Below are 12001 nucleotides of genomic sequence, written 5' to 3'. Positions count from 1 at the left end.
CTTTAACCAGGAGTTGTATCTTTCTGGGAATTGAGGTGCTATTAGTGCTCTAATTTAACGGTACGAGAAATGAGTTGAAGAGGTATTGACTCAATTATTTACGGATAAACTTAACTACTCTGAATACACTTGCGTCCTTTCCTCCTTGTCCGCTCGTAGACTCAATTCCTTTAAGCTTTGGGATGGCAGGAAATGTATTGGGTCTTCTCCCTATTTATAGCCCAGGTAAGGAAGGGAAAATGTGGAAATGTATAATTTGTTAAAGTGCGTCACATTGTGCTTGGATGGAATAAAGAATTATTATTATTATTATTATTGGACATTTATTAAGTGCCTGGTTACGCCACTGGCGTGTCCCCGCGCTATGACAAGTGGAATGACTGTCCCCCCTCCTCCCAACCAAGCTATCTACTGAAAAGGTGCGTTTTAAGCTTTTTTCTAAACTGGATTTCGGAGTGTTCAAGCCGAAGTTCCAGCGGAAGATTATTCCAGCACTTGGGAGCAAGGTATCTGAAGGATCTGCCTCCCATACGAGCTTTAAATATTCTTGGAACTTTTAACAGCCCGGTCTGCGAGGACCGAAGACTGCGTGCAGGCTCGTAATGGGCTACTAGGCTCTGGAGCGGAAGAGGTGCTTTGCCATTCAGGATACGATGGCAGGTGGCAAGGGCCTTAAACTCCACTCTCCTCTCGATGGGGAGCCAATGGAGCGCCCGCAAGGCTGGTTTGGCGGATGACCTCCTAGGGAGTCTGAGGACCAGCCGCGCTGCCGCGTTTTGAAGAACCTGCAGGCGGCCGATGACCCTGCCTGTGGCCCCCAGATAGAGCAGGTTCCCATAATCAAGTCGGGAAGTGACCAAGGCATGCACCAGTGTCTGACGAGCAGAAATGGGAAGCAGATCTAATACTTTCCTGAGAGCTCTCAGAACACTGAAGCAAACCCCCGCCACCCGACCGACATGTGGGCCAATTAATGACTATATGTGCCAGTACAGAAAACCGGGCTGCAGAAACCCATATCTAGCATTTCTGCAGAAGAAGAGTAAGGATTTTTTTTTTTTGCACGGCACACGGATTGGATCTATGATCCATCTGTTATGTGTCTCTGGCAGATCCGAAACTGGTGCGCTTGATACATAGTGAAGACTCTAGGGCCATTTGCCCTCTATTAATTATTACTTGGGGGGGGGTGGGTTAGTACAAATCAACAAAAGCTACAGCTTATTACAATTTAAACGTACCTCTACTTCTATTTAAACATCCCCACAACTGTTTTCTGCCAACTAATTATTCTTAAACTAACAGTTCTATAAACTAACTTGTGGCACTGGTTCCTGAAAATAAATCTGGAAATAATGGTTTAAATTTGGGAAACCTAATGTTCCTGCATTCCACAGATTAATGGGTTTGGACAGGAATCGTGCAATGAAAAGGTGCATTTTAGGCAACTATGTATATATAAAATGATTAAATAAATTGTCTTAGTATATGGGCCATGGTGGTATGGAGAGCCGTTTCTTCTGTATATATTTCACACTACCTTCATCAACGTGCTTCACCCGGCATGTCCGGATTAAAGATTTCTTTCAAGGCATTTACAATTTCTTATAGTTTACTCCTTATCGGGTTATGTTTGACCATCGGAAAACATTTTGTTTAGTAAAAACCCAAAGCTTGCACCAATGGGAACGTTCACTCGCTCCTTCCCTTCTTTGACAGAGGTCAAAGGAATCCTTCTATAAGCCGTGGCAATGCATGTAATATGCTGCAGTCCCGGAGGCAATTGCTTGTGCAGTTGAACTACCTGCGTTTGGAAAATAAAATCATCCTGTTTTCTCAAACATAATTTTAATCTGCTCTGATATCAGCCCATTTTATTTCAATTACATATATAAAAAAAGACTTGCTCGTGGTACCAAAACTATCATCTGAGCAAATGGGTAGATGCAAGTTCAGTTAACAGAGGTGGCCCCAACCTGTGGGTTTAAACATGCTGCTTTTGCATTAACAGTTAGGAAAATAAAGCCTGCAAATGTCTGAGGGTTTCTTTTGTTTACAAGTGGAAAATGAAGTCCTCAGACCTGCTTATCTCACGCAAGTGAGTCAAGAAAGGTGGTAAGGGTCATTGAATTGGTGCTAGCACGTAATGCACATTCTATTATTTTTCCTATTTTGATCAGCTTGAACCTTTTGTCATCAAAGTCAGCCACGTAGATTCTAACTAGCTCATAACCGAACCCCCTCCCTTCCCTAGTCTATTTTGGCTTTAAGGACTTCTATACTAGACCCTCATTTTCTACACGTCAGAGACTTGTCTCTCAGTTCCTATTATGCACAACACAGGTACATACTTTAAACCCTAAGGCAAGGACAGAATTCCACCAAGGGGTTTTTACCCCTAACAAATACAGCAGCTGTCCTTCTTGGACCTTGTATGGTTTCACTTGACAGAAAAAGTGTTTGGAAATGACTATGCCGCTAAAGACTAGTGACATGGACACTACTCATACCTGGTTCTACTTACATCCTCCAAATTTTAAACATACTGCAGAATCAAAAGACCCCTGTGTGTGTGTGTCTGTGGGCTGTGTGTATATTAACTAGGTATACACACGCACACCCGAGACAAACACAGGGAGAGATTTTTTTTATACTGTAGACTTTAAAAATATATTTCCATGGCAGTGAAAAACTAATAATAAATGAACGATCACAAACTCATCAATACAGTGCCAAGGTCAAATTCAGCACAATACAGCAAAATAGGCATAAGAAAATCACTGTTTACTGCCTCACACATTACGTGTTACAAATGCTTTCAGAAGAGAAAAAACTCTCCTAAAAGCACATATTTAACCACTTGCACACAGATTTTGAAAAAATAGCTAGGGGAGTGGTGACCTTCTTGAGGCTTTGTCTCTCGTGAGTCAACCCCCCCCCCCCCCCATACACAATTAGCAAGGTAATAAATAGATTACTCTTTGTGCAACTGTATAACCCTTACATTGTTAAACAAAACACATTCTGCAAGAGGAGGGAGAGAGTGTTAAAACAGTTATGTTTTCCCCTAACAACCAAGCAAAATAATAAACTACATCACTTGATTGGTTAAAAAAACACTTTACACAAGCCCCCAAAGTAACATGTAATCTAAAAACCAAAGTAAACTGTAATATGTAATATGGGTATGTATTGCCATCTTGAAGATTTGGTGAAATTTACAAACCACTGTGCCTTCAAGATCAGGTTTAAATTGCATGATGGAAACAAACCACACAAGAACATTCAAATTGCTAACACTTCATGAAACGCTTGCTTACATTAAGCACAAAGCAACATAACATTTAGAAAATATTACTTGCCTGATGTTTCACAGGTTTTGGGGATTCTGGCTGTTGGTTAAAAATGTATGAACACGTTATTCATATGGCAACGATAACATAGTAAGTAACTCAGAAGCTTAGAACGTTTTGGAAGTGCCAACATGCATCCGAGCCAAGTCATGAAATAAATTGATTAAATTTAATCGAGTAATTTGTCATACGCACTATTCAGCTTTCACTAGGTAAAATAAAACACCATATCCTTCATTACAAATTAAGGACCAAATTCCAATCCCTGTGCAATCATGGGTTGATACAGGAACCAGAATCACAAGTCATGTAACAATCATGTGTCATTTCTTCCTCTTCCCTTTTGGAAGAGGAAGAAAATAAGTTACTTTCCTGTGACTTCAGTTATCCAGTATTGGTATCTTTTAAAGATTCACATGCTTGAATCATACCTGCCGTCGAGGTGGGAGTATCACAGTAAATGTTATAATAGCAGTAATTAATCTGATCATAGGCAATAATTCATTGTACAGCCACTGCATTCGCCCATCTATATCCTTTTGTAAAAAGAACCAAAGTTAAACCACAGTCAATCAGACAACAGCACCCTCTAGAACACTCCACAGAGAGGCAAGACTGTCATATTTTCAAGCACAAGTGACAAGAGTATTTATAATAATAAGGTAAGCCTCTCCAGGGAGGAGGGTGGGTCGCATATGAATCTATGAAATATATCAATACTGGATAACTGATGTTACAGGTAAGTAATTCGTTTTCTTATCCAGTATTGACACCCCAAGTCACAGATCTGGGTTGAATCCATCATCGTTTATTAGCTCACTTGGCCACCCCAGTTCAGACCCGCTATATGCAAATCAGTCTTGACCCTGTGCCTCATGGGTACAGTCCAGCCCGAGCTGCCAAGCCTGGTCTTCCATGGACCGGAAACAAGCATTCTGGGACCGGTTTCGAGGCAACAAACCTCATCAGCCAGGCTAGCTAGACTCCAGTGGCAAAGTAAGCAAGGAACCCATGTCTGGCGATACCCTGCATCGACGCTGACAGCATAGTCAGCAATGCAGGTGCAGACGAAGAGAATAGCGTAGGTGGTGGAATAGACGACGATAAAACTTCTGCCAATCTAATCCTAGTCGACGAAGCCTCAGTAGATGGTGCAAGCGTCGTCAACGACTGCTGGGAGACTAATTTGAACTGTGGTTTCATCATTGATGAGGTCTTTTTCAACAACGACTGTCTTCATAGACTCAGACTGAGTCTGTGAATATTTAGAGCCAGTTTTTGAGGTAGATTTTTCCTCAGAAGGGAATGGAAGCTTCCCTTTTTTTGAGGAAGTATACGCAGACTCATGATGGGTCTTTTTTTAAGCTTTCTTATCCCTCTTCTTAGAGAGCTGGACTGATGCCTGGGAACTTACACTGCCTACCTCACCAGAGACTACAGAAGATTTAGATTTTAGCCTCTCCAACAAAATAAGTAGTCTGTCGTCTCTATCTAGTTCTGCTGATTCTACAGTACTTTACCTTATGAAGAGGGTACAGGCAGTAAATACAATCCTAGTGGGGATCTTCAGCATGCAGTCTCTTCTAACTACATGACCCACAAGGCCTGAAGAGCCCTTTCTTAGAAGATTCAGACATCATGAAATCGCAAAAATCCAAGATGAAGAGAAAAACTGAGCAGAGCTTAGGGAGACTCCCTTTCACTGCGACATGCGGTAGAAACTCTGTAGAGTTTTCTAGAGGATGCTGATGTCTGATTGGCTGTGTTTTAACTTTGGTTCTTTTTACAAAAGGATATGGATGGGGGTAAGGCAATGGCTGTACAATGCCTTGTTGCCTATAAGATTCATTACTGCTAAATTTACCGTGAGACTCCTACCTCGACGGCGGGAATGAGTCAAGCATGTGAATCAATGAAAGATCCAATACTGGATGAATAATGTATGTGAAAATTCAAAAGTGTGTATTTAAATCAAAAATGTGTGTATTTTCAGAACTTATAAGCTTATGTTTAGAAAAAAATAGTTGGTTTTCAAAAATATATATAAGTTGTTTTTTGAGTGTTGACTCGTGGTGTTGGGGAGACCTTTACTAAGATTATTACCTTGTGTCAGGGGCAGTGCAGATGTGGCTATTATGCATTATCCATGTTAGGCATTGCACATTGGCAAAGTATTTTTTGCCTTATTGCTGACAATCATGTATGGCAAGTTGAGGTGATCACTGCTTGCATCTTGCATATGGTTACCACTTGTTTGATGTGGTCACTATTGAAACACTTATTAGTAGCTGGGGATGATTTTCATTCAACATATGTAGATATTGTTACAAAAAAGGTTGGAGCCCTCGGCAGTAAATAAAAATGTTTTTAAGCAGTGGATTTGTTGTAGCATCCTAAAGTCGTCCGATTGAAGGCTTAAATTAGAAGTAAGATACTAAAGAAAGTACTACATAGAGAGGATATTAAATGATGCTGGACACACCTGATCAACAGATCCAGACTTGGAATCCACACTGAAATTTCAGCAAAAGTTATGCATCAAAAAGGACCAGGCTGCGTTACAATCTTTAAATGTTACATTAATTTTCATCTGTCTTGCCTTACCAAACTTGCCTACTGTAGAACATATTCGAATAATGTCCTTGAGGAAAGAAAAAAATTATACTTCTGGGTATTTAACACAGCTATTCTTTGCACTCTTTAATTCACAGCTCAACACCAACAAGGAAAAGTAGGAAACAAAGCTTGAAAAAAGCAAAATCCGAAATGAAGACATGTAATTGCATGTCTAATCACATTCCCGTATCCCATACCTCTTAAACAAGCAACACTAATCAGCACACCCAGTTCCCTACATAATATGCCCACCTCACCCTAACATTCAAGATCGAAGATCTGCTTATTCTGAGGTGATTGCTGGGTCCGTGATTTGAAAGAGAGTGGGTAAGGACTAACGCGCAAAATCACTATGAATATACTTTCGCCTTACTTCATGATTCAGCTTAGCTAACTTAAATTGTTGGGAATCAGATTTGAGAACTGGTCTCTTGATTAAATGAATAAAGGTTAATTTCAATGAAAGTTTGATAAGACCTTCAGAGTGAAAGAAAGAAAACTGTATCCTCATAGACGACAATTTAAGTCCTTCAAATGAGAGTCTAAAAGCTTCACAACCCTCTTGGTAGAAACAATGGCATCTAGAAAGTGGTGTTCCAATATGTATGTCACAGTAATCAATAGGTCTAAGGATTTTGAACATAAACCAGGCTAGCAAGGGCAATTTTAAGACCCAGACAAAGACCGAATTCTTACCCAGCTATGTCGGTCTTAAAGGAAAAGAAATGTTTTGATGCCTAGCTGATGAAAATTACCCACTACTGAGAAGTGAGGTTTTTCCCAGGCTGTAGCCTAGAATTACCCTTATGAAATGAATCCTTACAGAGAACCACAAGAATGTGTGCAATTTACAGACAACACAAGCGTATAAGGGGTCTTATGTATTTGGAATAATGCAGATTTCTCAGCCTGCCAGGAGGTAGCTTGACAAGACAGTCTTCTAATCATCTGAAAAGGCAAATTTTGTAATAAAACCAGGGTGGTCACCAAATAAGCCATGGTCTTTGTATAGACCACAGAGATGGGCTGAGACCTAAAGTATATGTCCAGTACAGGCAATATAGATTTCCCACTAATGGGAACACTCTCTGCACTCCTTGAGGACAAGCACTTGGCATACTGGAGGTTGAATAAGCACATCCAGTTGTAGCTCGGTACGAATGTCAGTACCCAAGCTAAATTAAAGATCTTGCACTTCTACTTTGGAAGGCAGGAAAGCAAATGTGGGTTACATCATAAAAATCAAGGTTAAGGCGGACACCACGCCCCCCTCCCCCCTCTATTTTAACAGAGGTGTCTATCCCCCCTATGTTGGGGCAGGACCAGATCAATTGATCTTAACCTTCTGCAAATTTCTTGGGACACTGAGTGGAGCTGAGGCCACCTGGATGGTGGTGTCCATGGCACCGGTACAGAATAGCAGTTATTTAACCACTGAGAGGACCAATGAGCCTTAGGTTGTTTGGACTCAGGTGTGGGGTTACAGCTTCTTAAGATGGTGGTGGGGGGGAGGCCTGGAATAGCTGCTTTAGGAAAAGGTCATTCTAAATTGCAGGCCTCTACTAAGTCTGGAAAAGCAGGGTTGCTCTTCCTCTTGCTGTCTCATCTTTCCTGAGGCAAAGGAGTACCCAACCAGAGCTCTGCGTTAAAAGGAATTTTTAGTCTTTAAAGACTGGAAAGCCTTTGTAGTCTGAAAAAGAGGAAAGCCAGGCTTCTACCACTTAGACAAATGTGATTTAGCCACAAACGTGTTGATCTTGCATTGCTGGAGGACCGAGTCCGTAATTAAACTGAACAGATTCTTACCACCACAATGAAGTCAATAACTTCCTCCAGGGTATCCAGCTTCCTGTCAGCAACTTAAACCATGACTGACATTTGATGATCAGACATGTTCAAAGACACGAAATTCAAATCAATGACATCCCTGGGCATCAGTAATTTCTATTCTGCGCCTTTCTTGCAATAATTGTGGGGAGCCGGCTGATCTTCTGATGATTCTCCCATCTCTGTTGACCCAGAAGGTGCAACTGGGACTGAAGGAGGTCAGAATCTGGATAGGAATAGGTCGTGATGGCAGAGTTAGGAGGAATGGTGCTGTGGGTTGTTCCTCTGGCAATGCAATGCACCAGAGACAGCAGAAATATCACAAGAGAAGTAGGATGCTGCACTGGGGCTTGAGATAGGGCTTTTTGCACTCAGAGCATTGAGGAAAGAGGGAGCATGGCATTTCCACAGATGCTCCACGCCTCAATTCGCAGACAAATCCAACCTATATGCCTTGAAACTCAAAACTGATGGCTTTGGGAGAAGCCACTGTGAATAGTGCCCTGAGAGAATGACTTCCAGTACCCTGCTAAACTCCTGAGTAGCCTCGCCTCTAAATTTGCTCCTAATGAAGAGGACCTTTAGAGCTAAACAGCTGTGTCATATACTCCCTGGTACATTGACCGAAGGAACCTCCCAACACGACTGAAGCTAGAGGATTTCTGGGGAGCTAGTTTGGCAGTGCCCACTTCTTATGGGCCATTCCCCATATTTGCGTACAACTTGTGCTTTGGGGTGAACTCTTAAAATAAGAGATGCACGCTTCCGATTCTGCTGTTTGTCATTGACTGATGGCAAAAACATTATCAAGGCTGACCACTGGCCAATTGGGTGGAGCTTCCCTTCTCAACAGCAAAATACTGGATCTGGGTTTAAATGCAGGAGGGGAAAAGAATTGGAAGAGGGCCTGCGAATATGGCTGGGGGCAATATCTGGCCTAACAGCTCACTCCAGAAATCAAGCAGAAGCATTCCCATACTTGGATCTTTTATGGTCCTGCTCAAGGGTGATATCTTCATTTATGAGTGGGTTTTTCAAACATTAAGATGATTATTTTTTTCCCTTTCACTACAGTTGGATAGGATAGGATAGGATAGGATAGGATAGGATAGGATAGGATAGGATAGGATAGGATATGTGTTTATAAAGCGCTCGAATGCCGAGGCGTCTTGGCGCTGGTGTATGTGGAAGTGGTGCAGCCTACATTACAAGGACTATATTGAAGCAAACAGCCAGGTCTTTAGTTCTTTCCTAAAGGATTGTCTGTTAGACTGGAATCTCATGGCTATTGGCATTTTATTCCACACCTTTGCTGCACAATTAGAGAAGGTTCTTCCACCCCACCCCATCTCACTCTCCTAATCCTATCAATGTGGAGAAGACCCAAGTTACTGGATCTTAGGGTACAAACTGGGGTATAGGGCCTGAACATTTTTTGGATGTCTTTAGCTCCCCCCATAAAATGCTTTGTGGACCAGGCATTGCGCCTTGAATTCCACCCGTTGCTGAATGGGAAGCCAGTGGAGTGCTCCGATTCCAGCAGAGGTTGGTTGGCCTCTAGGTATATTTAGTAGCAACCTCGCGGCGGCATTCTGCAATGACTGCAGCCTACTCATCTGGGTTTTATTAATCCCCAGCAGCAGGCCATTAAAGTAATCAAGTTTAGATAGTAGGAGAGCTACCTCCACTGTCTTTTGTAATTCATTGCAATGTTATAGCTGGACATAAATGAGGGAGTGGGTCCTTCTTTAGCTCCAAGATCCTAGTGAGCATGCAGCACATAATATCACTGAAAGGGGATAGGGTGAAGGACCATCAACATGTTTGTATGCCCATTAGATTCCCAATGTTAGACTAATGTTCTGATTTGTTACCTTTGCCTCCAATTGTAAAGCGCTCTGATATCCTTTGGGAACAAGTTTGCGCTATATAAAACTTTATAAATAAATAAATCAAATAAAGAGCCTTGTGCTCACTGAGATATGGTTAAAATTGTATGTCCAAATAAGAGAATAAGCAAGGCCCAGTCTAGTCTCCTCCCTATGTCTCCCTGATGTGGTCCCATCCCTCTGATCTTACCACAAAAAATAATGCTGCATGGACTAACTTCAAACTTTGATGAAGAGGAGATACTCCAAACATTCATTTTAGTTAATCACTCAAACTACTTCAAATATCCTCTACGCGGTAAACTCAAAGAGCTTAGATCGTCCATACTCCCATTTAGGTCTAAGATTGTCAATGCTTGTCTATTCCAGGGTGCGACTCTTGATTGCCTAAAGGTTGAGCAGGTTACCCCTATCCCAAAAGAGTCAAATGTTGGCTTGTCTGATCTCAACAATTTCCATTCTATTACTAACACTATGACACTAGCAAATCTTGCGAACTGCTTACACTTGCAACTCTGCAACAACATCAGTTTTAGCTCCTACTGCCACTCTGCTTTCAGAATAGATCATAGCACTGAAACGGCTAGGACACGTTATAGAGGACGCATCAAGACTACTTGATCAGAACGAACCCTGCCTACTTATACTCCTTGATCTCTCCTCTGCGCTTGATATAGTCAAACATGACAACAAGGTAGACCTTTTGGAGAAAAGGAAGGGTTTCCCTGGTCCTGTGTTTAGTTGGTTTTCCTCTTTTCTCCATAATAGATTTCAAATATTCAGATCAATCAAACCTGGTCCAACATTACTCCGGTCTCGATTGGAGTACCTCAATTATTCACACTCTCACCTACTCTATTCAACTTGTTCATGGAATCAATTACCGAAATTCTTACACACTCAAATATACAGTAACACATATCTGTGGATGACATACAATTATACTTTTAAATTTCCTCACCGTAAGATATCAAAACTCTTAATGCTCCTCACTGAAAACCCAACAATGGTTAAACCAAGACTGAGAGGGGAACATGGCGGCCGTCCGCTAGTGCGGAGCGGTCACGGTCTCTAACCTACCGACGGAAGGGAAAGAAAAACTTGCATAGCTGGATGTAGTCCATTTAAACAAAAGGTTAAGCATAGGAGGAATCGGACTAGCCCTGGAGAATCTCTTTTCTTTCTCACCTTGGTTTCTTGGTGGTTTTCCACTCGTACCCATGCAAGGATTTCGCCGTCATTGTGGCTGTGGCTGCCGGAGACGCTGGTTGGCTGCCGTGAGGCGGGGTTTGGGTAGAGGCAGTGCTACAGGTCGCCAAAGGTTGGAGCGTAGCAGCCAGAATTGGGTTTTCGAAAGGCAGAAGCCCCCCTCACAGTTTCGGTCGCGACAGCTGGACAGGAAAACAGCAGGGAAGACTCAGCGGGAAATGAAAGCCTCCCGCTGATGACCCCGGTAAGGAGGAAGAAGAAGGGGATGCGGGGGCTCCTTCCAGAGGGTGGTAGCGTTATAACTAGGTCTGGCAGTGTTAAGTCCAGAGCGGTTGGACCACAACAAGCAGTGGGGAGCCCAAAGACCATAGAGGGCACGGGGGAGTAGCAACATACCTCAAACAAGGAACAGTCCCAACAGGTATACCTTGCGAAGTAAAGGTAACTGGGAGCAGGATTTGTCACCCACTGAGAATTTCTCAGGCTGCACTCCATTCAAAATTACACAAGTGAAGAAAGTGACTTTTCAACCCCATTTAGAGGGGGGGGGAAGCCACAAAAGCGAATTTTAAACAAACCAAGCAGACTAACCCAGTAAGCTCCTGCGTCACTCCATCTCTTCGTACTTATTTTAAAGTACAAGCTCAAACTCACACTAAGCAAAACCTTGAGACATTTGAGAAATCAGATACAAGGGTTCTTGAAAATATCAGTGACAGTGGAAGCTCTGGGGTTATGGAGCAGAGAAATCTGTCCTTTCAGAGGGGCCAAAAAGGGGGGTATACAACAAGGGAGAATGGTCGTTCCCTATCCGATCGGACATTTCACGCACCACAGAGGATAGGCAGTGAAAATTGGGAAAACAGATACAGGAGAAGAAGAGCTTAGGGGCCACCGCAAAACTCCAATTCCCCGCCTCCCTGAAGGTGATGTGGAAGAACAAAATGTTTAGTTTTAGAGATCCTGAGGAGGTTAGTTCCTGGATTCAGCAGATTAAAAGCTCATCCAACTAAGGATTAAAATACAACTACTACCGTATCCGTCATGAGAGGGTGAGAGGGTGAGAGGCCAAAGAAAAGAGGCAACTAGAATGCCTCTAGAGAAGAG

General features: G+C 42.4%; 1 protein-coding gene across 7 annotated transcripts in view; it reads right to left on the bottom strand.

Annotated features, from left to right (window-relative positions):
• Window positions 1-12001, bottom strand: part of MYH10 (myosin heavy chain 10) — a 1221191-nt gene that overhangs the window by 966447 nt on the left and 242743 nt on the right. For all 7 annotated transcript variants that reach the window (XM_086930637.1, XM_086930640.1, XM_086930641.1 and 4 more), the window contains exon 6: window positions 3363-3392. In XM_086930637.1, the coding sequence (XP_086786763.1) occupies window positions 3363-3392 (30 nt within the window). The remainder of the gene's footprint in view (window positions 1-3362; window positions 3393-12001) is intronic.

Source organism: Lissotriton vulgaris, chromosome 7, assembly GCF_964263255.1.
Source record: "Lissotriton vulgaris chromosome 7, aLisVul1.2, whole genome shotgun sequence".
Taxonomy (NCBI): domain Eukaryota; kingdom Metazoa; phylum Chordata; class Amphibia; order Caudata; family Salamandridae; genus Lissotriton; species Lissotriton vulgaris.
The sequence above is the reverse complement of the archived record's forward strand: the minus strand, read 5'-3'. Positions and strand labels throughout refer to the sequence as shown.